Here is a 26,843-nt window from a genome sequence, read left to right on the forward strand (position 1 = left end):
CACAACTAGGAGCAGGGGTTTGTTTAATGAACATTAAAACACCAATTCGCATTACCAACATCCATCCCCCTTTTTTTTTTGGTGCAGTTCACCACTGTTAGAAGCTGTCAATGAGGAAACTTCTTTCACTGATCTATTATTAACTTACAGTATTAGATAGATAGCCTGTCAATGTATCAAGGGTTGCATATGCTACAGGGAAAAATCATTTTCTATAACATATATCTAGTAAAGCTTCACTGATTCAGGATTTTCAATGAAAACTTTCTAAATACATCTCCCTCCTAGTGTAATACTCATCTCAGATTGTATGTCAGCCCCTAGAGGATAAAGACTATCTTTGTATTCCCAATACCTTGTACAGTGTCTCACACACAATAGGTGCTTAATCAGAACATCACAGATTTAGAACCAGGACTGATCCTTCCAGGCCATGTGGTCCAACCCCTTTATTTTACAGAGGACAAAATTGAAGCCCAGAGAATTCAAGTGACTTGTCCAAAGTCACAAAGGTAGTAATAGCTGGAATCCAAATCCAAGCCTTCTGATTTCAAATTTAGTGCCCTTTCTACTGTACCATGATGCATTCCTAATAAATGTTGATGAATACATCAATTTTTCAGATAACTAAAGCTTATACCTAGTGGTATATTGATAAATGTTTAACAAATGACTCTCCAGAAAAAAATGTGAATTCAGGACACACTCTTGAGTTTAATTTAAACTATTAATGTTTTCTTAATTTACATTATTAACATTTTCTCAAGGTCCTTGTAGCCAATTTTGACGCATAAATGATTGCACTGAAAATTTAACAATCTGCTCATGTGAGCCATTCAAGCGGGCTCCAGCACACTCCTGTCTATACTTTTAAGCTCTAAAACTTTATTTATATTTTCACTATTTCTAAAATATGTTATACATTCCCCTGCCTGCTGAAACAACATAACCTTGAAAATCACTTAACCTGTTCTTGAAGACTGTACATCATCATCATGAACATTAATTTTTCTACTGAGTTTTAATACAATGATATCTATTTATCATAAGCTAAATACCCCAATGTAGTTGTGCCTGTTTTCTTACTTGTTTTTAAATTTTTTTCTGTCCAGTTCTTCATTTTTGACTATCATTTCTTAATACTGTCAGCATGTCTGTTTCTGACAACAGCTGGTCCTTCAAGTCTCTTTATTGTACTAGAAGACCATACAGCAAAGGATTTTTTCCCTTAATTATGTGTAAAATATGATTAATAAAATATTGAGTGAGGTCACAAAGGGCTCTCCATTAAATAAAGTGTTTTGTGTTATTGTATAGACTTTTAGGTCTCTATTTTTGGATGCTAAGAAGGTTTCTTATTTTTTTTAACATATTCTCGAAAGCTTACCTCTGAAAAGGTGAATCTCCAGAAAGTGTTTCTACTATACCATATACACTAAGATTCTTATATAATACAGCTTCCCTAGAAAGGAGATATTAATTCTATTCCTGGATCAATTTTATTTAAAGGGTTCTACTATATTAACTCAAATGTTATTTACATTTTGAAAACAAAGTGTTTTATTTTATCAATGTCTACAATGTTGGTTGAATAGAGTTAATTTAATTTTAAAAATTCAGCTTGATTTTAGAACATTTTTGTGTCTACATTTCTGTTGATTATATATGGTAAAAAAAAAAACATAGCACTAATAGTAGCTAGAGACAAGTCTCTTTGAATTAGCAGAAAGTCTTCATTACAGAATATGTTTAAAGAAATTCAGGGGCGGCCAGGTGGCTCAGCGAGTAAGAGCACCAGCTCCAGTGTCGGGATAACCTGGAGATCAAATCTGGGCTCAGATACTTAGCACCACACCCAGAAATAATAACTGGCCGTGGAACCTTGAGCAAGTTACTTAACCCCAATTGCTTTAAAAAAAAAAAAAAAAGAAATTCAGTTGTATATCTTTCAAGTATATACAGTAACTAAAACTAGGAACAGTGTGTTAACTAATAAAAGCCAACAGACTCATCACCTAGCCATCAGATTACCTAGTGAATGATGGATTTGGGAAACAGGTCACATAATCCTTATATAATAAGAATGAGGAATTTCAACTAACCAAATTATGCAGAAATTCTCTCTTTCCTAGATGGAGAGCAGTTGGGAAATCCTGACTTGTTTTAATGGCAATTTAATTCTTTAAAAGTAGAGTAAGGATTGAAGTGAATTGTTATTTAGAACTTGATTATAAACAACAAAGAAAAATTAGTTGGCCATGTAAGAGATAGGAACTTTGGAAGGAAGTAACCACTACAATTCTATTTTTAAATTTTGTTTTATCGTGAACTTAAGAAACATCAAAAAACATATACATTTCAGTATGTAAAGAATAGAAAAGCATTATATATGAAGTTATGGACTTGTTATGAACAGTGTGGGGATATTTTAAATGTATATTTAAATTAATATTTAAGTAACAAGTTTTTTTCTGCTTATCTCTCTTCCTTTTTGAACTTTTTTCTTAGGTATTTTTAAATGTTTCATTGATATCTTTCTTTTCTGTATCACTATTATAACCCACTAATCCCCTCTCATAAACACACAGATACACACACAAATAATTCTTTCCTTGTACCAAATAAATAAAGTCCTTTCAAAATAAAACAACACATTGGCTATGTCTGAAAATGTATGTCTTTTTCTAGACCTCTAGTCTATCGAGGCTCTGCCAAGGGATGGAAACCGTGAGTCATCATCAGTCTTCTGAAGTCAGGATTGTTCACATCATTGATCAGAGTACTAAAATCTTTCAGAGTTGTCCTTCACATTATTTGATCACTGTGTAAATTGTTCTTCCAGTTCTACTAACTCTCCTGTGTAATATTTCACACAAGTCTTTTTAGGTTTCTCTGAATCTACCATATTAATAATCATACAGTAAAATAATATTTTATTATATTCATATAACACAATTTGGCCAACCACTTCTCAGTTTGCCCCTCAGAGGGGCACCCACTTCGTTTCCTGTTACAACAAAAAGTGTTGCTATAAAATTTTTCGTACATATGGGTACATATGTACCCTATGTAGTTGATCTTTAAATGGCTAAAATTATGACTGCACATCTTAAGAACTCAAGAAATAAGAGCAAAGAAAAACAGGATAAGAGATGACATATCACTTAGATTCTTAGATAAGTTTCAGAGTTTAGAGACAGGTTTAAAAATAGGAGGTTTTAATCTGAAGTCCACAGACCCCCAAGGGGCTTGTGGGTAGGATTCAGAGGATCCAGGAACTTGAACTGGAAAAAAAATAGATCTATATTTGCACTAACTTCTAAATGAAGTTCATCTTTTCCTTCAATTATGAATGTAGGCAACAAACATTCTGAGACAACCATTCAGTTCAACAAGCTGGCAAAGAATTCCATAATAAAACAAAACAAAGATAAAATAAAGTAAAATAAAAGTTAAGAATCACTGGTTTAAAAGGAAATAAAGAGTAAGAATGTAGGATTGGGACCTCAGGGAGGGGGAGAGAAAAAAAAGGATTTTACAGGATTGTTGTGAGGATCAAATGAGATAATATTTCTAAAAAGGTGTTCAGCACAGTGCGTGACACACAGCAGGTACTACATAAATTCTTATTCATTGTCCCCATAAGAAATACACTTGAAATACACAAATTGACAGAGTTAAAGTGAGTGACTAAAGCAAAATTAAATTAAAAAGAACTCAAAAGAGCAGAATTATCAGTTTTGATCTTAGATAAGGCAACAGCAATGTAATGCCAAGTAAAAGCAACTTCCAAGGTTCAGAATACCAGCACAGCAACTCTCCATTTTATTCAATGACAAATTAAGGCAAAACATTCACAGAACAGAGAAAATCAAAATGCAGCATTCACCAAGTGTAATTCAATAATTTCCAAGTACTACTCCACCCCTGGTCAGTACATTCATTTAGTCAATCACAAAGTCGCTATTCTCAAATGGAGATTAGTTTCCAATCATAAACAAAGCACATTCATTTAGTTAGTCACAGAGCACAAAAAAGTAAAAAATTTCCCACCCCAGGATCACAACTGAATTACAATTATCATCAGTTACCACCAAGCACATTCTCAAAAGGGGTAGTGGAGAGCACAAAGGTTCTGAGCTACAACAAAGTTAAGATATTATCACAACATTTAATACCCAAAGAGAGGTCTTTTCTTCATCTTGATCTGAGGCAAGTTCCCAGCAATCTCTGTTCCTGGGGAGACAAAGCTTAACAAAGCCACAAGATACATTTCTAGTGTCTTCATCAATTCACTCTCTGTCTGCAGAACAGTCTTAGGACCCCTGAAAATATCAGCCTCTTCCAGGATTTCTGTAAACATACAACAAGAAAATCCATCTTCAGAGCTTCTGAAACAACAGCAAGGTTCCAGGACCTCTGCAACAACAGCACTGGCCTTCACCAATGGACAATCTGGTAAAACAATATCAAAACAGACAGACAAAATACTGGCATCACAGCCATGTCTCCTCAGTCCGTGGCAGCTCCAGGCAACTCTCAGCAATCCCAGCAATCCTCTCTCTCTCTCTCTCTCTCTCTCTCTCTCTCTCTCTCTCTGCCTCCACAACTCTGCATCCAAAAGTTCTTCTGCCTCTCTTCTCTCTGCTTGTGTCTCTAAATCCACAGCACTAGTTCCTCCCAACTCAGCCCTCTCTTATCACGTCAACAAGTCCATCCCACCAGTGGGATTCACAAGCTTTGGGTTTCAACACTCAACCCGAAAACCAAGCCAATACAGGGGGAATCTTTAAATTCCATTACTATTACAAGCAAAAATAAACTTGATTTTAAAGGTAAAAAGGAAAATTACATTATGATGAAAGGCACCATAAATAATGAATTGGTATTTCTATGCTACAAATGGCATAACAACTAAATATTCAAGAAAAAGTCAAATAATTTACAGGGAGAAACTAGATAGTAGATAGCATACAGGTATAGTAAAACTAAAACCAGAGGAATTCAGTGTACCTTTTTCAGACCTAGGCAAACATAAAAAAAAAGAAAAAGATAAGAGCTGGATAGAATTAGATATATGAGACCTCTAATGATTACTGAGTGGGAAGAGAAAGGAATACCCATAGTATGTATTATGTGTATATGTGTATGTATAAACTGATAATATATGAGTTCTTTGCCTTATTATATTGCAGATCTTTCCATTCACTCCTAGTCATGTGCTACAGAACAAAGCTGGAGAAAATCATGACACCACGCTGAGTGAGTCCACTACAAATTTATACTACATAATGCTAGCTGCGTGTTCACTATGGCAAAACAATTCTTTTACACCTCCCTAATTAGTTCACTATACACCTCAACACAGTAATTCTTCTAGACCTTTTCTTTCCTCCTCAAACCTCCCATAGTTTTTCCTCCCATCATCCTCTTAACTGAGATCATTGCCCCATATTTCAATGAAAAATGTTGAAGCCATTTGCCAAGGAAACTCCTTCTCAGTTCACATGATTCTGATACATTCCACCACTTTCTCCTCCTTCACCCCATCTCATATAATGAAGTGGCTAAATGCTCTATATGCACAAGCCATCTCATTCCATCCCATCTTTTCCAGTAGGTTGACCATCCCCCTCTTTATCATCCCCACTCTTTATAATCTTCAACCTCTCTCTTTCTGCTGGCTACTTCCCTGCATACTACAAATATGTCTATATCTCTCCCATCCTCAAAAAAAAAAAAACCCTTACTTGATCATCCATCTCCACTATCATCCCATAAACCTCCTCTCTTTTGTTAATTCCTTGAGAAAGTCTTCTATAATATGTATCTCCCTTTCTTCTCACTCTACTACCTTCTGCCTTCTGACCCCATCATTCAACTGAAACTGTGTTCTCTAAAATTACTAATGATTTCTTAATTGCCTTATCTAAGAGTTTTTTCTCACTCATCTTTTTTTTTTACCTCTCTATAGCCTTTGACTCTTGTTGATCACTCTTTTCACCTTGATAATATTCTCTAGGTTTTCGTGACACTTCTCTTTCCTAGTTGTCTTGCTACCTCTTTGTCTGTTCTTTCTCAATCTCCTTTTCTGGAACTTCATTTGGGTTATGACCACTAAGGACTCTTTGTCCTATTTCTACCTCATTTCTCAACCAGCTGCAACCCTTGGATCTTCATCATGCCCCTGTGCTGAGTACCTTCCTCTCCACCTCTGTATTTTTCAATTTCCTCTTGTGTGTTGCCTTACCCAAACTCCCTGATGGCAGGGACTTTGTTATTTGAATCTGTAACCCCAGGCATAGGGCTAGTCACATAGTATGCATTTAATAAATATGCTCACTAACTGAATCTTCTTTTCTTCCCCTCGGCTATTTTACTTGGTAATCTCATCAACTCCCATGGATTCAGTTATCACATTATAATGGTGATTCCTACATCTTCTTACCAAGACAAATATCTCTGCTGACCTTCAGTCTTAAATCTCCAACTACTGTAAAGCCAACCACAAGCAGCTTTCCAGAGGACTGCTGCTGTGAACAGCTTCAAGGTTCTGATTACACAGTATAGTGAACTCTCTAGTTATTCAATAACAAACTAAGACAAAACATTGACAGAAAACAAAGTACAGCATTCACAATATTATAACATAACAAGTTATCACTAAAGTGGTCATATAGTTTTTAACAAAGTGGCCACATAGTTTTAAACAAAGTACAATCACTTGCTAAGTCCTTAACTCAATCATCCTTAAGAGGCAAGCCTCCTTAAGGGACACAAAGTACAATCATTCAAAGTTCCACACCCCTAGGTCATATTGTCTTAATCTCTCAGTCAAAAAGTCTTCTTTCTTCTTAATTGGAGATTAGTTTACAATAATACTTAATCCAATCATCCTGAAGAGGTACACTATACAGAGTACAAAGTTCTCCCACCCCTAATAGTAAATCATGATCTTCTCAGTTTGCATTAAATACCCAAGGAGAGGTCTTTTCATCTTGACTCAAGGCTGACTCAGATTACATGGTTCCTCTTCCATGGGTCCAGCTGCTACCTGAATCCACCCAACTGTCACCTGGGTTCAAAGGCAGGCAGCTCCCAACTCCTTGATCAGCTCCTTGTCCAGTTTCTGTTCCATACTGAAGCTCATAGTGTCCAGCCCACCTCAAGTCCTGCACAGTTTCTGTTCCTGGGAAGACAAAGCTTAACAAAGCCACAATAGCATTCATAACATTGCCATCACCATCATCAATTCACTTTCTGCCTGTGAAAACAAAGACCAGCAGATAAGGTCTCTGTCTGAAAAATCAATACAAATCATCAGTATAGTCCCAGGACCTCTGAAAACATCAGTAAGACCCTCCTCCAGGACTTCTGTAAACAGACAACAAGAAAATCTTCTTTCAGGGCTTCTGAACCAGCAGTAAGGGCCCAGGGCTTCTGTAACAACAGCAACATCCTCTATCAGCAAATGAATCTGACAAAGTAACATCAAAAGAGACAAAGTACCAGTGCCACAGCCATGCTTCCTCTCAGTTTCTGCTCTCTCTCCCAGCCTGGGCTTCTCCTTATAGATGGTCATGAAGCACCTTCCTGTTCTGTCCCTTCCTGTTGCATCAGCAACAGGGGTTCATCCTGTTTCTTAACAAAAGACTTGATATAATTATGGGCAAGAAACTTGAACTGAAACAAGATGCTAAATAATAAAATAGCTGAAGCAAGGTGTTAACTACTTCTTTGCTTGCCATTACAACTACCTATTAGATATCTGGAACTGAATGTTCAATAGACATCTGAAACTAAATACATTCAAAATAGATTTTCCCCCCAAACCCTTACCTTTTTCTAACTTGCATATTCCAAGTCACCCAGGCTCACATCCTCAACTATTCACTCTGTCTCACTACTCTCTCTTACCCTTCATATTCAATCTGTTGCTAAGGCCTGCCAATTTTACCTTCATAGCATCTTTCATATACACCCCCTTCTCTCCTCTGATACTGCAATCAATGTGGTCTGGGACATCATCACTTCATACCTGGATTATTGCAATAGCTTACTGATTTATCTCTATGCCCCAAGTCTCTCCCAGGTTCTGTCCATCCTCTACTCAGCTGTCAAACTGAGCCTCCTTGAAGACCAGTTCTGACCATGTACCACCATTACAAATATACTCAGTAAAGTCCAGCAGCTCTCTATCACCTCCAGAATGAAATATATTCCTTGGATGTTCAAAGCCTTACATAACCTGCCCCTCACCTTTCCTGACTTTTTACACCTTTCTCCTCCCCCAATCTCCACCCCTCCCTTCTGCCATGAACTCTGTGATCAAGTGACACTAGCCTCCTTGTAGTTACTCAAACAAGACACTTCATTTCCCAACTCAAGAAATTTTCACTGAATGCCCCTCCCCTTCAACCTCTATTCACCCTATATACTTGGAATTCTTTGCTTCTTCATCTCTGCCTTTTCTGGATTCCTTCAAGGACCAGTCAAAATCTTACCTTCTACATGAGGCCGTTCCTGGTCCCCGTTAATTCTAGTACCTGGTTTCTGTTAATTACCTCCAATTTATCCTGTGTATATCTTGTTTGTAAATAGTTTTTGGCATGTTGTCTTTCCTGTTAGATTATGTAAGAGCAGAAACTGTCTTCTGCCTTTCTTTTTATCTCTAGTGCTTTGCACAGTGCCTGACAAATAGTACGTGCTTAATAAATGTTTGTTGACTGACTGACAATAAAAACGTCTCGAACAAATGGAGAAAATGAAAAAAAAACACTAAATATATCCTCTTTTGAATAAAAAGTACAAAAAAATTGTTCAATAAAGGGTCATTAAGCAAAGAACTTAAAATTAATTAGAAACTGTGTGATCCAGGCAAATCATTAACCTTTGCCTCAGTTCCTCATCTATAAAGTGAGCTGGAGAAGAAAATGGAAAGCCATTCTAGCATCTTTGCCAAGAAAACCCCAAACGGAGTCACAAAGAGTCAGACACAACTGAAATGTCTGAACAGTAACAACAACAAAAATAATGTAATCCAAAGGAATTGGTGGGTCAAATAATAAATTATCAAAATAATACATAATTTTACTAAAGTTGATGAAAATAATTAGTAAAAATACCAAAACCAAGTAGTCCTTGGAAATTAATACTTTCATTAACAAAAGAGAGAATGAATAAGTCAATTAGTTAAGCTTGCAACTAAAAATTACTAGAAAACAGAAATAAACACTAAATTTTAAAATCTCAATTAAACATCAAAATAGAAATTTTAAAAACAGAAATTAGCAAAATTGAAAGCAAAAAAATTGAGTTTATAAATACTAATTTATTGCAGAAAACAAGAAAATAAACAAATCAATAAGTAAATTTGATTTTAAAAGATACTTGTATCAATAATAAAAAGGGAAATTAATAACAAATGAAGAAATAAATGAAATTATTAAAAGCTATTGTGCCAAATTACATGCCAGTAAAATTGACAGCTTAAATGAAAAGGAAGAATATTAACAAAAGTATAAACTGCTTGGATTAACAGAACAAGACATAAGTAACAAATAATCCAAACTCAGAAGAAGAAATTGAAGAAGTCATAAATCAATTCCCAAAGAAAACCCTAGGACCATAGCTATACAAGCAAAATATCTGAAATATTCAAAAAATTGATTCTAAAATATTAAATAAATGTTTTGAAAAATAGTTAAACAGAAAGTTCTACCAAATTCCTCTGTTATAAATATGGTCTTATACTTAGCCCAGGGAAAGTCAAATCAAAGAAAAAAAACTATACATTAATATTTCTATTAGAAAAGAAACCACATGAATGTATCAATAAGATTATATACGATGACAACATTGGATTTATACCAAGAATACATATTTGGTCCAATACTAAATAATGGATTCAATATGTAGAATGAGACATATATTTTGGATGTTGCCAATGTGAGAATTTGTTTTGCTTGACTATATATTGGTACCAAAAAAGTGCTCTAGATGTAGAAGAGAATAAAGAAGAGGCTGGAGAATGGAAGCATACATTATTAATTTCTGATGAACAGTACTGAAAGCATTGATTTTCCTTCCACCACCTTCTTACCCTCTGTAGAAGATTGGGGAGAGAGAGAGCAAAAAGAAAATGGGTATTCAGGAAGTGTTAAGTGTTTAATTTTACACAGTTTCTACTATGTCCTTGAATAATCTATGTTGATCTCTAAGACTTGGCTCATTCCCATAGATGCAATTATCTCTATGCTCATCATTCTTGGAATAATTTGTCCAACCATAACCTCTTTACTAACCTTCAATCATATCTCCAACTTCCCTTTTTGACATTTTGAACTGGTTGTTCCATAGACATTTTAAACTTTAACATGCCCCAAACTGAGCTTATTATCTTTTCCTCTAAGCTCTAAATCTCTGATCCTCTGATCTTGTTTTCCAACTCTGTGATTTCATTTGAAATTTGATTTTGAATTATTTCCAAGTTTTTCATCAAATACAGATTTCTAGTTAGAATCTACACAAAAGATTCAACATGCTCTATTTTCAGCCTGGGTGAGTTTAAGTCTTAAGCATCCTGGTGTTCTCCCCTCAGCATCTCTCTCTATCCCCTATTCCTGGGGGTTTATTGTACTGGTGCCTGACTTTATATTTTGAAACTATTCTACAAGGAGAAGTCTAAGGATTTTCTTTATTTGTTCAGCTAAAAATTAAGGCAAAATGAATTTAAACTTGATATAATGAGATTAATAATTGTTGATAATAATCAAAGTTCTTGCCAGATTTATATTCAAATGCAATTCTAACAGAATTCAAGTTAAATACTACAAGTCTGAGATGACATGGCTATAACAATGTTGTCTATCAAAAGCATTGTGGTATTTTGTCAGATCTTACCAATTACTACTTGGTGAAGTTGCTTTGGTGTCAAAATTAAGCTACAATCTTCTTTCGCTTGTGAAGTGGATGGGTTGTGATGAACTACATTAATAACCTATGAGAAATTACATATGATTTCTTAAATCAAAATTAATTTTCAATATTAGATTTTATTGATTTAAGTATACTTATAGATTCATATTAAACCTACATTTCCATGCAGGGATTCTGTCTCTTTTGCTGCCAAATTTTGAGTGCTCAGTAAAGAACTTTCCTTTAAAGGCAATTTTACAGGTTCAGTCATCTCTTCAAATATTTGTGTAACTGAGAGGTGAGGTGACTTCAGTCCTCCTCCTGGTTTCATGCCAATGTCTATCTCATTGTCTGAGAGTTTAAATGCCCTATTAAAAAAATAATGCCAAAAGGAAGTTAGAAAATATAATTTCAAATATGTTTATTTTGAAATCATTACTAACTGGAAAAAAAATTGTTTACTAAAGAATTAATAGGGACAGCTAGGTGATGCATTGAATAGAGCACTGGCCCAGGAGTCAGGAGGACCTGAGTTCAAATGCGACCTCAGACACTTGACACTTAACTAGTTGTGTGACCTTGGGCAAGACACTTAACCCCAACTGCCTTGCCTTCTCCCTCCAAGAAAAAAAAAATTAACAGAATTCTTTGTTTGGTTAAATATTTTAAAATATATATTTAAATAAAATAAGAACTTCTGACTCTTTAGGCCTACTAATTTTCTCCTTTTATTTTAGGAAGTGTACTTTACCTTTCTGACTTCCTCTTCATTCTACGCTTTGCCAGTTTCAGGGTGAAGTTCGTATAATAGTCTTTATTTTCTTGTATTTGTATTTCTTCCTTTTTAGTATATGCAAATTCAGGATCCACATAATTGTATCTCGCAACTTTCGTGAAAATGGTCCTAAATATATGAAAATGTGACATCAGTGCATTTTTGTCTCATACTATGTCATGAAATTTAAAACTAGGCTTAAAGTAAAATATCAATGTTTATATGGGAAAATGTCAAGGAATCGCTGCATTGTATCCTCCCTGTCCAAAACTCTAATGATACAGCAATCAGGTTATTTGGATTAAGACCTGGTGATAAGAATTTAAAGAGAACAGAAGCAAATCTGACTTTATTCACAAAAGTTAAAAACAAATTGTCTTAGCCAAGAGATAAACTCAATTATAAAATTACAAAAGATGCATTTCCTTTAATTTCTCAGAGTTTTGTGAAGAAATTCTTAACAATGAAAAATAGTATATATATACACATATTTTTAAACATTTGATTTAAATGTATATATATATATATATATATATATATACTTTTATTAATACTATTTTACATGAAATTGGGAAATAAGATATACAGGCACTGGGGCATAGAGATCCACTATTCCCTACTGGAAAAGTAGAAGGGGGTATGGGAGAAAATATGGGAGAGAGCAGATTGGAGTAGGGGATATCCTATGGGGCCACTATTTTGGGGCGGTGGGTAGGGGAAAAACAGGGAGAAAATTTGTAACTGAAAATCTGGCGGAAATTAATTATGTAAATCAGAAGTTAATAAAGCATTTGAAAAATGAAGAAAAGCAATGAAAAATAATATATATAAATACTCTGCACTTTCCATCTACAGTTCTGCTTGGTATGAAATACATAGAACAAGAGAGTCACACCCTAAGTAACCCCTGGAGTTACCCTCCTCTTTCCAGTTTTCAGTTTATTGCCTTCCCTCATTAGATTGTAAGCTCCTTGAGGGCAGACACTAGCTTTCTTTTTCTTATTTGTATCCCCAGTGTTTAGTACAGTGCCTGGAACACTAGTGTTGTTAGGTTGTTTCAGTCGTGTCCAGTTCCTCATGACCCCATTTAAAGTTTTCTTGGCAAAGATATTTGAGTGGTTTGTCATATCCTTCTCCAGCTCATTTTGCAGATGAGGAAACTGAGGCAGACAGAGGTAAGTGACTTGCCCAAAGTCACACAGTAAATGTCTGAGGCCAAATTTGAATCCAGGAAGATGAGTCTTCCTCACTCCAGGCCTGGCATTCTATTCACTGTACTACATAGTTGCCCCAGTGGGTGCTTAATAAATGTTTATTGACTTTAACTGAAATAAAACTAAGACCCAAACTATATACCATATTCACTCACAAGATTTCTCCCATTTTTCATAAATATTTTCATTTATGATATAAGAAGGGAAAATGGGAAGGTAGAAAAATACATGTCTGGATTGGGATGGCCCAGTACACTCTGAAAATTTCATTAATCATTGATATTTTCACCCTCCATTACTAAAAAAAAAGGAATTGCTCAGAGTTACAAAGTTATAATTATAATAATAGCATCCCCCATTTAAGTAGCTTCTTTAAGTTTACAAAGCAGTTTCTTCAAAATACCCTCTGAGGTACACAATGCAAATCTTAATCTTATTTTACAAAGAAAGGAACTGAGACTCAGAGACAGAAGAGACATAGAGAATTAAACTGCACTTTGAATTCTGCACTGAATCTCCTCTGCGACCATGATAAAAAAAAAACCTTTGTCCAATATACATCTTGACAGTGTTATTCATTTGATATTAATGATTAGAGGTCTTCAGAAAAGGTTATCTTTGCTACATCTTTCCAAAAAATCTTATGTGACAGGACTATTTCCCAATTAACATAAAAAATATGAAAGAATAATTTATCTACATATTTTAGATATCCTTAATGCAGGTAGTAGAAGCAAACAGGCAGGCCCTCACAAATGATATTATTCCATAGTAGTATATATCTTTACATCATAAAACAATAAAAAATATAGAAAATATGAGATCGCACTGTTGATTGCTCAGTGATTATGAAAATGCATTTGATTTAGTAGAAAATACCAACTTAAAGTTATCTCATATGCATATATTATGATTTAAATAATAGTCATTAAAGAAAATAATAATCATTAAAGAAAAACCAGAATGACTTATTACATTTAACCATTACATCATTACATTAAATACAATCAAATACATTAGGGTATTTTTTTATCTTTCTAATGAGCATTTATTTTCTCTCCCTCCAACCTTCTAACCACAATGGAAAAACAAAAACAAAACCCTTATAAAAATATGTATGGTCAAGCAAAACAAATTTCCAAATTAGTTGTGTCCAAAAATATATGTCTCATTTTGCATCATGAATCCATCAACTCTGTCAGGAGGAAAGTAGCATTTTTCATCATCACTACATTGAGATCCTCTGTGTCATTTCATTGATCAGAGTTCTCAAATCTTTCAAAGGTGTCTTATCTTTGCAATGTTTCTGTTTTTGTAGAAATTGCACTCCTGGTTCTATTCCTTCTGCATAAGTTCACACTAAAACCTTACCAGGTTTCTCTAAAGTCATCCCTTTCGTCATTTCTTATGGCACAATAATTTTCTATTACAATCACAGGTCATAATTTTTTCATCCATTCCCCAATTGATGTGCCTTTCCTTCATTTCTGAGTATTTGCAAATATTTTTAACAACTGTTATAATTATTTTTGCATGTAGAGCTCCTTTTGCTCTTTTTTAATCTTTTTAAAAATATAGACCTAGTTATGATGTTTCAAAAAGTATACACGGTTTGGTGATTTTTCATAGACAGTTATAAATTGATTTCCAGAATGACTGGACCACACAGAGCTAGCCTAATTAACAGCTCCATCAATACTGAATTAATGGTCATCATTTCCTACAGCCTCTCCATTTGCCATTTTCTAGATATAACTTCTGAGTTGCTTTAATTTTCATTTCTCTAAATTTTAGAATTTTGGAACATTTGTTTTAACATGACTGCTTATAGTGTGGATTTCTCCCTTTGAAAACTACTCTTTCTATCCTTGATTTATCAATTACAAAATGTTTTTTATTCTTCTTAATTTGAATGAAGTCCTTATATAACTGAGAAATGAGACCTTTATCAGAGAAACTTCTTGTAAAGAGTTATTCATTATTTCCCACATAATTTTAGCTATGTTGGTTTTCTTTGTGCAAAAACTGTGATTTTGTAAAAATCAAGACTGTACATTTTATCTCCTGTAACACTTTTTATTCCTCATTTGGCTAAAAAATCTGACCCAATTCACAGTGCTGAAAGGTATCTCCATGTGTTCTCTTCATATCTGATTATGACAAGACCTTTTATATCTAAGTCAAATCAAGTCAGCAAGCACTTACTATGTGGCAAGTACTGTACTAACTGCTGCGAAGACAAAGAATAGCAAAAAATATTCCTTTCCCTCACATTCTAATAGGGAACAGCATGCAAACAATTACAGGATACAAGATATATAGAGAACAAGTTGGAGAAAATTTCAGGGGAAAAAAATGGGGAGCAAAGGGACAAAGAAAAAGCCTCTTAAACAATGTAAGTAGGATTTGAACCAAGTCATGGACCAAATCAGGGAAGTAGAGACAAGGAAAGAGAGTATTCTAAATAAGGAAGACACGTGGTGAAAAGGCCCAGAATGGGGAGATAGAGGTTATGCTGAATGGAAACAATGAGGCTAATGTAGAGTACATGAAGAAAACTAAAATATAAAAAGACTGGAAATGTAGGAAAAGGCAAAGTTGTAAGTGGCTTTAAAAACATAGTAAAGATTTTATATTTAATTCTAGAAGTAACAAGGAACCATGGAAGTTTATTGAATAGGGAAGTAATATAGCCAGACCTGGGCTTTGGAAAAGTCATGTTGACTACTAAATGGAGGAAAGATTTCAAGTAGGGAGACCAAGCAGCAGCCTACTGAAATAATCCAGGTATGAAGTGATAAGGGCTTACCTCAGGATAGAAGCTGTGTCACAGAGTGTGTATATAAGAGCTATTGCAAAGGTAGAAATGACAGGTCATGGCAATAGTTTGGATATGTGGGGTGAGTATGATTGAGAAGTTCTAGATAACACTGAAGTCATGAACCTGGATCACTGGCAATACACTGTGTCCTCAAGAGTAACAGTGAAATTTTGAAAAGGGGAGATTTGAGGGGAGTAGATAATGAGTTCTGGTTCAGGCATTTGAGTTTAAGATGATTATAGGACATATAATCAAGATGTCCAATAGGAAGTTTGAACTATGAGAGTGGAGGCCAGGAGATTTCTAAGCAAGAGAGTATATGAAAGTCATGTTATCTATTTGGACCTTATTATGGTATATGATGTGACTTGCTAGTCCAAATCTAATTTCTTTTAAGATTACTTTCCAGTTTGCTAGAAGATTTTGTCAAATAATGAGTCCTGAAAAGAGTAACTGGGGTCTTGAGGTTTATTAGACAAATAAATTAATGTACTTCTTTTTATTAAATTATTAATCTGTTCCACTGGTTGACCTATTTTTTTAGCTAGTACCAAATCATTCAGATAATTACTGTTTTATGACATAGTTTGAGATGTTACTGCTAAGTGTTCTTCCTTCTTACTTTTTTTCATTATTTCCCTTGAGAATCTTGACCTTTTGCTCTTCCATATGAATTTCATTATTATTTTTTCAGCACTAATATTGTTATTTTGATAGTTATACAGTCTTAACCTACTCATAAGCAATTAATATTTCTTCATTTATGTCTGTTTCTTCATTTATGTTTTTTATATTCTTTTTCTTTTTCTAAAAAAATATATGTTTTTATATTCTTTTTCTAAAAAGAAATTTATATTTCTTCATTTATGTTATTTATGTCTGTATTTCTGTAAAGAGTGATTTGTAATGGTACTTATTTAGTTTCTATACATGTCTTGGTAATTAGACCTAAAATATTTTGTGCATTTTGTAGTTATTTTAAATATAATTTTTTTTCAACCTATGCCTACCATATCTTATTAACAATCATAAATGCCGGGGCGGCCAGGTAGCACATCAAGTAAGAGCACCGGCTCCAGTGTTGAGAAAACCTGGAGATCGAATCCCGGGCTCAGACACTTAGCACCCACCCAGAAACACCTGGCCGTGTAACCTTGAGCAAGTTACTTAACCCCAATTGCTTAGGGGCAGCCAGGTGGCTCAGCAAGTAAGAGTACCGGCTCCAGTGTTGGGACGACCTGGAGATCGAATCCCGGGCTCAGACACTCAGCACCACACCCAGAAATAACTGGCCGTGTAACCTTGAGCAAGTTACTTAACTCCGATTGCTTAAAAAAAAAAAAAAAACAATCATAAATGCTGATGTTTACGTGGATTTATTTTATGTCTTGCAAGTTATCTGAGATAATTTTTAAATTAAATTTTAATTCACTTACTAGCATAAGGGAGGCCATTTCCCAGATGTAAAATGGAATGTCATTCTGTGGACTGAAAGGAAATAGAATAAAAATTTCTAATCTCCTCTTATGCCATTGTTCTCTAAGGGAGAGTTTAACTCCTGCCAGGAGTCAGTAAGTTGGAGCCAAAACCCTTGGCTACTCTGCTCTCCTCAGAGAGAGGGAGTACTAGATTAGAATTACATTCATCTATTGCCTTAAATATTAATAGTCTGCAGTATGTGGTTTTCATATTCAATCTAACTTCTGATCACTGCTTCATTAATGGATGGAAGAAATTTCATATCTAAAGCTTGATCCTTTCTATTCAAATATCACTTCTACAATTAACATATATATCAATTAGCAAATGAATACATTTATCCAATTCAATAGCCAAACAGAAATCAGAGAAAGTATACAAATAAAAATATATACCAGATAATGCAAAGGGAAGGAACTTTCCCACTGGAAGTGAGGTAATAACTCAATTGAGAGAATCTCAGATTTCAACCAGAGGGAAACTCCCTAAAGTTTCTAGTGCAGCAAGATAGGAACAGGGATATGAAGGACATTGGTGGCTACTCTTTTGTTGACTGCTTCCCAGAATTTTTTCCTTCAGAAACCTGAAGTGGTGATGACATCTTCCATCTTATCTCTCAAAATTGAAAGCAAGAAGCACCTGAAGAGACTGGAGAAACAGAAAGCAATCTGAAGACTTGAAAAGACTGAATAGTTCTGTCTCCAGCTCTTCTCGACTCCTTTCTACTCTCACACAGGCACAGGGAATTTATCTCCACCAATAAAGAAAGAGTCCCACACCAATGGGCTTTCAGACTCAATTTGCAACATGATTCTATAAGTAAATTAGATTATCCACAAAAATCATTATTTATTTCCATCTTGACAATGCTTTTTTATTTGATTTGTTCTTTTCTTTTCATAATAGCTAGCATTTCTAGCATATTTTTTTAAAAAGGAAGCGAAGATAATGGACACACTTACTTTATCCCTGATTTTATTGGACATAAATCTAGCTTATCTCCTTTATTTAAAATTCTAACTCTTGGTTTAAATAGTTACTCTATCATTTTTTTTAAAGGGGGGGTTCATTTAATCCTATATTTTTGTGGGGTTTTTTTAACAGAAATGGGTGTTATATTTTGTAAAAAAAATTTCTACATCTATTTATCATATGATTTTTGTTGTTCTTGTTATTAATGTGATCTGTTAGGTAATAACTTATCTAAGAGCTTAAAACTACACTGAGACTTTTGGGAAACCATTTGTTTCTGCTACCCATCTCAAAAAGTCATTAGAAAATGCTTTACAAATTTTCTCTACAAGTGTGAGTTACTTATTACTGAAACTTTGTAAGCAGAGACGTGTCTCACTTTATGTAAGTGGACTGTTCCACGGACCTTGACTTAAAGCAATTTTTTAACTAATGTCAATTTACCCCTACCATGTTTCCCCGATAATAAGACACTGTCTTATTATTTTTTTGGACAGAAAAACACTAGAGGGCTTATTTTCAGGGGAGGGCTTATTTTAATGAACATTGACAGCAATTTTAATAAACAGGTAAATGTGAACAAAAAAATGTACCTTTATTCAATAAGCAAATCACTGGGGAAGAACAGGATGACGCGCTCACTGCTGCAACTCTGATTGGATGCAGCTCGGAGTGCGGTGTGCGTTTCACCGGGGGGGGACACGGGACGGTGCATACAGAGGGTACCGTAATGTAGCGTGTAGCACAGGGGATCACCTTCACTACAGTAGCAATCTCAATAGGGCTTATTTTCGGGGGAGGGCTTATTTTAGAGGAATCTTACACAGTAAGGGGAGGGCTTATTTTCGGGATAGGTCTTATTATCGGGGAAACACGGTATCCACCCACTTCAGTTACCCTATATAATAAAGGCAAGGACAAAACAATACCTTTACATAAGTCATAAAATGTACTAAAATGTAGACACTAAATGCTGTAATATGATAAACAGAATTATGGAATAAAAGATAAAGTTAATGATAAAGTATACACAGTACTGTAAATTAATAGAAGTGTACAGTATGTTGCCCTTCTGCACCCACCACACCTAGCCTTTATCACTGCTGGTTGGTTGTGCAACATTTTTTTTTTTACCAAGAGATGCTTGGATAGTGAGTGGCTCTATTTTTTTTCCTTGTATATTTTACAATGGCAAGCAATATTATCTTCAACCAGTCTTCGAATTTTTAAAAATCTTTTAGTATTTGGACTCATGTTTTCAATATAAGAAAAAATCACTCAAATGATAAAATGCTTCTGCCAAGTGTTGTGTTATGAACCTTTTTTGCTTCAATGTCAGGTTTCAAACTTTCCACTTCTTCAGCTAGCAGTTCAATCTGATCCTCATTCAACAGTTCTTCTCCATGAGATTCAATCAATCCCTCCACATCATTTTTATTGACTCCTAGCTCCAATTCTTGTGCTAATTTTACAATCTTGTTACTTACTTCTTCAAAAATTTTATCTTTGTCAAATCCACAAAAATAGGAAAAACCTCAGGTGATTTTTTTTCCCAAACTCTCTTCATATATGTTTCTTTTACCCCATGCCTTAGCAATATTCTGAGTTGCCTGGTAAATATTACAGGACTTCTAAAAATCTTTCAATGTCAAGTACTTATCTTCATCCAAAGTTGCAATTGCCTGGCCAATATAATGGGTAAATAACATCCCTTGAAATGCCCGATCAGTCCCTGATCCATAGGTTGTAATAATGAAGTGGAGGTAGGGGGAAGGTAAACCACTTTTAGATTTTCATTAAAATCATCAAGATGGGGAGAGTGACTTGTAATATTACCCTAAATAAGTAGAACTTTGAAAAGAATGCCATTATCATTGGGAATAGAGCAGTGCGTAAATAATTGTTCTAAGCTGAAAAGGATTATCCCTGCTTAAGTAAAGAAATAATGCATAGGTAGTATTGTCCTGTTGATTCCTTTCAATGCTCTGGAATTTTCTGAGTGGTATGCAACAACAGGTTTTAATTTGCAAATACCAGATGCATTCCCTCCAAGCAAAAGAGTAATTCGATTTTTTAAAGCTTAATGCCAGTAGTTTTACCTCGGCTCCAGATGGCATTCTTTGATAAAACAGGCCAGTTTTTTCTACGTTAAAGATTTCCTCTAGTAAATAGGAATCTTCATCTATTAATTTTTGTAAGAACTCTGAGAACTTCTTTGCTATTTCAATAGCTAGTAGCAGCAAGCCTCTCATGACACTTGCACTTCTGAAATCCTGCATGACATTCAAAGGAATTGGAATGAGGATTTCTTTCAAAATTCTTTAATAAAGTCAAATTTGTGTAATGTGAATTTTTATAAAGCAAGAACTGTCTGTATAACAATGGTATATTCCAAACAGACATATTAGTTTTCCTAATATATATTCAAAAATATAACCTTTATTTTAAAATGAAAAAAATTTTCCTTATGACTGTACTTAATTTAAATTGCATTAAACTGATTTTGAAATTTGTTACTTTTATGTTTAACGTCATCTGCAATAGTACCTGATTTCCACACGTGGATCTCCAGACCTAAGGCTAGAAGATCGGTCATTAGGAAAGGCAACCAGTACATCATTCCCCAGGTGTCCACTTAATTGGTGATCATGGATGGATGTTAAGTTTGATTTCAGCATTGCTACTGGTGCAAAATTTTTGTACTCTCCTGTTTCATCAATAACATACTGTCCAGTGGCATTAGTAATCAGAGGTGTTAGGCCTTAAAAGGAACATTTAAAAAAAATAAGTCTATTCAATAGTTTTCTAATTTAAATGTATTATTACAATTTCCCACTGATATTTAGTAATTTATTAAAATCAAATCTAAAATAAGTCCTTCAAAAACTTTAGAAAGTACTCATGATTTAAGTTCATTAGTCTCTAATGAATAAAAGGATCTACCTTTCATAGACCCTAATGTGGCTTCACAGACCCTACTTGACAAGGGATTTAAAGAAAAAATATTTTCATAGCTTTATAAACATCCAGTAATGCCTTATTACATTGAATCTTCCTCCTATAAACTATTGTTTACTATTGCTTCTCATTCACAAAGGTCAAATTAGTCCCAGTCCTAAGAATTCTAGAAAATGTTAACTCTTTCAGAATTTTCTTCTCCCAGAGAAGACTGGGAGAAGACTCTTAGCTCTGAGACTCAAGTCATATAATACTTGATTCCTTTCCAAATGCTCCTTCTACTCCCTAATTGCCTCATATTTCCCAGTAACTAGAAGTAATGAGAATAAGAGAAATAGTAATATTGAAAAAATTTCATCTGTACCAAAGTGTTCCCCTAAATATTCTTTATCTGTGTGTCTATTAATCTACTTTATAACTTCATTCATATATGCAAAAATGAATTTGCTTTACACAGGTTAAAGATGTATTTAAATTATTGCTAAAAAGTCTTATAAGTTTTCTCAGTAGCATACCAGGAATGATTTTCATCTCAATTCTCTTGGTTAAAGGTTTGCAGATACTAGTAAAACTTAACCGTATTTGGTGAAAAGGTTTCACTTTCACTGACTGTAAATCATCTTCTGCCACAAAACCAAGTATATCCATTAATTGCATTACTTTAAATATGCCTAGTTGATGTGGTACAAATGAAAAGAGGACATTCTGAAAGAAAAGATAATGAAGCCTATATTTAATAATAAAAAGATAACAAAAAAGAGAAGAGACTTTTCCTATGAAATATAAAGAAAGATTACTTCATCATGGTAACAGTGAATTTCCTTACAGAAAATACACACACTCATGATTTGAGATACTTGTAAAAATTCTGTAGATGGTCTTCAAGAAGTAATAGGTTCAATTTGACTAATCAAACATTTTGCATCTACAATGTTTAAGGCACTATGCATCTGTTGCTGGGGATACAAATACAAAACTGAAAGACAATCTAAGATGGGTGAGAGAGCAATAAGAAATGAGGTAGGCCAATTAAGTTATTTTTTTTACATGACACTCAGAACTTTTCAGACCTACATATGTTTTAAAAACAATTAGAAAAGAAAGGTTAATTGCATTACCTGGATACTTTCTTCATCTATCTTGCCTTTCTCTGGAGTAATTTTAAAATGAGCTACTTTGTGGAAGCTGAATGCTATAGGAAGTGTCTTGGAATGATTTTGTATACTGCACAAAATCTCTGAGCGTTGACCCATAAAACAAGGTGTGAAATTAAGGATTTTTCCTGGTACAAAACTTAATAAGACAGGGAGTCCTGAGCCTGTCAGTGCTAATTCCACTTTGTAAAAATGATGACCTGTAAAAGAAAATTAAATTCCTGAGCATTTAAAAATACCTTGTGAACTCAGATGTTATTTAAAAGTTTTGCTCAATTAGCATAAGATACTATGAAGTGTCAGTACATCATTGTAACTGTTGTGTTCAGATTGGATGGAGGTTTGTGTGTGGGTTAACACAAATAGCACCTATAAGGGAGTGCCCATTTCTTGGCTGTTTCCATCAAAGAAGACACAAGCCTTCCAGGCCTGGAATGACTAAGCATTGCTTCCCTAAAAGAAGTGCATGGTGAGATAAGAAGGGATAGGCCCCTGAACTACCCTTTTAGTACAACCATCATTTGTGAACCCAGGGCCAACCACACTCAAGAGGCCCTGGACAAAACAGAAAGGAACAGTTTCTGCCCTAAAATCAAGGTTCACTTTTACTCTTCTCATTGATTTTATCGGCCTGGAATCTATAACCTTCCCTCACCCCACCCCCTGCCAATGTACAGTACCTGCTTAACCGGACCTTCCTAGACTAGGGGTGGGGAACCTGCAGCCTTGAGATCACACATGACTCTGTCCAATTACTACTCACATTTTATCATGTCAATAGCACTATAAGTACAGGCTCCTATAGTGTAGTTGATAGGGTGAGTTTTCCTATCAAAGCTTTGTGATAGGTTCATGTCTCACATATCTTACCTATCTATTACTGTCCTGGTAACTAATTCAGTGTATATATAGACAATCTTGACAGTCAAATAATGTCAGAATAGATTGTCAATTCATAATGGAAAACTGTAGAACAGGGAAAGAATCTGTATGGCATGTTGGAAAGAACTCTGGACTTGGAATCAGAAAAAGACTTGAGTTTGAATCCTGGTTCTTATAACTTGTGATTCCCTGAGCGTGTCACTCTTCCTTTTTTGACTCTTTTTTGAAATGTCACTCTTTCCTCATTTAGAAAATAGGAATGACAACACTCATATTGCCTACCACAATGAACTGTTGTGCACAAAGTTCCTCATATACCATAGATCACTATATAAATGTGAGTTAGTACCATTATTATTATAATCTGAGTTTCCTGAGCCCCTAACAACCATGATAGAAAACATGTAGTGTATTTTCAACTTGGTAATCTACCATCAAGAATTAAATTTCTCCATCATCAAATAATATATAAAAACTTCTAAAATTAACTTTTTTCATTGGAATACTAATACATTGTTGGTGGAGTTTTGAACTGATCCAACTATTCTGGAGAGCAATTTGGAACTATGCCCAAAAGGCTATATAAATGTGCATACCCTTTGACCCAACAATATCACTTCTAGGTCTGTATCCCAAAGAGATCATACAAATGGGAAAAGGACCCACACGTACAAAAATATATATGAAGTTCTTTTTGTGGTGGCAAAGTATTGGAAATTGAGGGGATGTCCATCAGTTGGGGAATGGCTGAACAAAATATGCTATATGAATGTAATAGAATACTATTGTGCTACAAGAAACGATAAGCAGGAAGACTTCAGAAAAACCTGGAAAGACATATATGAACCGATGCTGAGTGAAGAAAGCAGAAACAGGAGAACATCGTACACAATAACAACCACATTGTGCAATGACTGATTTTGATAGACTTAGTTCTTCTCAGCAACGAGAGGACCCTTAAGACAACTCCAAAAGACTCATGATGGAACATGCCATCCATATCCAGAGAAATTACTATGGAGTTTGAATGCAGATCAAAACATACTATTTGCTCTCTTTTTGTTTTGGTTTTTTCTTTCTTGTGGTTCCTTCTAATTCTGCTATACAGCATTACTAATGTGAAAATATGTTTAATATGAATGTATATGTAGAGCCAATATCAGATTGTATGCCATTTTGGGGAGATGGGAGAAGAAAGAGGTGGAGAAAATTTAAAACTCAATAGCTTATGGAAGTGAATGTTGAAAACTAAAAATTAATTAAATTTTAACATAAAATAAAATTAACTTTTTTTTCTTTTATACAAGATATACTTTGTTTTAAGTGGTTCTATAAAAATATTAGTATTTCTTTTATTGAACACCTATATATTTATTGTATTTTTTGACATTTCAGACTTTTATACTTACTTTCAATAGTTTTTCCTTCTTCAGCTTTCAAAAAAGTATCTTTACTCTCTATTGCCTCAAATCTTAAAAACAAAGCATAGTCTTGTCTGTGGGACAAATCAGCATGCTTCTTACCATTATCATATAGTCTATAAAATTGATAGAGTTATGTTTCAGTTAGAGTACAGAGAAAAATTTTAAATCAATTTTTGAAGGTATTTTATCCCAAATTTCAACTTTATTTAGTATTTTTTTAGCTAAAACCCTAGGATAAAAACAAGGAACATAATTATCTATCACATTTATGGATATGGGGAAGAATTTATGAATGCACAAAAGGTAGAGAGCAAGGTGAGATATAAGTTAGACAATTATGATTACATTGAATTAAAGTTTGTACAAATTAAAACAATGTAGTCAAGAGAAGACGGAAAGAGAAAATTGAGGAGAAATTTTTACAGATAGTTTTTTGGATAAATGCCTCATATCTCAAATACATAGAGAAAAATTTGTTAAATTTATAAGAATATGGGTCATTCCCCAAATGATAAATGATCAAAGGCAATTTCTGAAAAATAAATCAGTCATATATATATATATATATATATATATATTCATACATATATACATACACACATATATGCATATACATACACAGAAATATAGTCATATAAAAATACTCTAAATCATTGATCAGAGAAATGCAAATTAAAATGATTTTAAGATACCATCTCACACCTATCAGACTGACTAAAATGATGGAAAGGGACAAATTTTGGAAGGGATGTGGGAAAATTGGGACACTAATACACTGGAAATTGAGGGGATGCCCATCAATTGGCAAATGGCTAAATAAATTGCTGTATATAATTGCAATTGAATCCTACTGTGCCACAAGAAATGATGAACAGGTTGAGTTTAGAGAAACATGAAAAGGTTTGCATGAAAAATGAAGAGTGTAACAAGCAGAACCAAGGGAATGTTGTATACAGTAACAGAAATATTGTTTAAAGAGTAACTGTGAATGACTAAGCTATTCTGAGTAACATGAATATTCAAATCAACTACAATGTACTTATGAAGGAAGATGCTATTTACCTCCAGAGAAAGAACTGATATATAGATGTATTTATTTTATGGTTTCACATATATATTTGTGTCAAATGTTGGCCTTCTCTAATACAGAATTGGAAGGGACAGAGAGAGACAGTTTGGAATTCAAAATGTAACAAAAAATAAAAACCCTGGGGCAAATTTTGAAAAGTTAGACAAACATTAAAAAATCAAAAACTATGGTTTTAGCAATATCTTTCAGTAGGCTTATCCATGGAATAGTTACACTGATGCACAACATTCTAGTTTCTCAAACTCAGCCGATATACTGTGATGAAAAGAACTGTGGGTATCTGTCCTAGTGATTCTGTAAATATGTAATAATTTGCAATATTGTATAATATTGTACAATGTGTAGAAATATGTAATATTCATTGAAGAAAAATGTGATTTTTCTACTCTTATTACATTGAAACTAAAAGGCAGTTTGCTGAAGAACATCTTCTAAGGTCTTCAAAAGGCATTTTGGTTGGTCATATGACCAAGCGAACTTTTGGTTAAAAGTTCTAAAAGTGTTCAAGGCAAAAGAAAAATTCTGCAGCTCATTCTTCAGAAAATTAAGGTAAGGACTTGTAACCACGACAAAAGAAATTCCAGATTAGATACTTTCCTAAATGAACAAATTAAATGAATACAAAATTTTTTTTAATTCTCTCTTACTGTAAATTCTAACATCAGTACATTTCAACTAGCAGGTGAACTGATGCCAACCAAATGCTCCACTTGAATTCAATTCAACATAATTTCATTATCATCCTACCAAACTAACCAAAATAAACATTTAATGCTCAAAACACTCTAATAAGGCACAGGGATACAAAGACAAAAATAAAAGAGAACTTGACTTCAAGAAGCTTCATAGGGTGACAGTGGCAGGAAACACAACACATATAGAGATGTATAACGAGTTAGGAAGTGAAAGTGGAAGGCAGTGATCAAAGGGTTGTAGAAAATGTGAGGAGCAAAAAACATTAACAACTAAGGGAGGAGGTAACATTTCACAAAAGAAAAGACACTTCTGAGTTGGGCTTTGAAGGAAGATATGAAATTCAAAAGGGAAAAGACAAGGAAGGAGCTCATTCTAGACACACACAAATGGTTTGTACAAATGCATAGTGGCAGGATAAGGACTGTGAAGTATGGAGAAAACTGGTGAGCCAGTAGACCAGC

The 26,843-nt window shown here is 34.2% G+C and overlaps 1 protein-coding gene across 1 annotated transcript in view; it reads right to left on the reverse strand.

Moving 5' to 3' along the window:
• CFAP47 (cilia and flagella associated protein 47) overlaps positions 1 to 26,843 on the reverse strand; it is a 963,244-nt gene that overhangs the window by 873,186 nt on the left and 63,215 nt on the right. Inside the window, exons 7-13 of the mRNA XM_069063838.1 lie at positions 24,582 to 24,709; positions 22,255 to 22,490; positions 21,652 to 21,841; positions 20,726 to 20,939; positions 11,669 to 11,821; positions 11,096 to 11,285; positions 10,903 to 10,999 (exon numbers count right to left, since the gene is read on the reverse strand). Coding sequence (XP_068919939.1) covers positions 10,903 to 10,999; positions 11,096 to 11,285; positions 11,669 to 11,821; positions 20,726 to 20,939; positions 21,652 to 21,841; positions 22,255 to 22,490; positions 24,582 to 24,709 — 1,208 coding nt within the window. The remainder of the gene's footprint in view (positions 1 to 10,902; positions 11,000 to 11,095; positions 11,286 to 11,668; positions 11,822 to 20,725; positions 20,940 to 21,651; positions 21,842 to 22,254; positions 22,491 to 24,581; positions 24,710 to 26,843) is intronic.

The sequence above is a fragment of the Petaurus breviceps genome, unplaced genomic scaffold (assembly GCF_028583685.1).
Source record: "Petaurus breviceps papuanus isolate PSGF00001 unplaced genomic scaffold, PetGlider_PUasm1.0 90603, whole genome shotgun sequence".
NCBI lineage: Eukaryota > Metazoa > Chordata > Mammalia > Diprotodontia > Petauridae > Petaurus > Petaurus breviceps.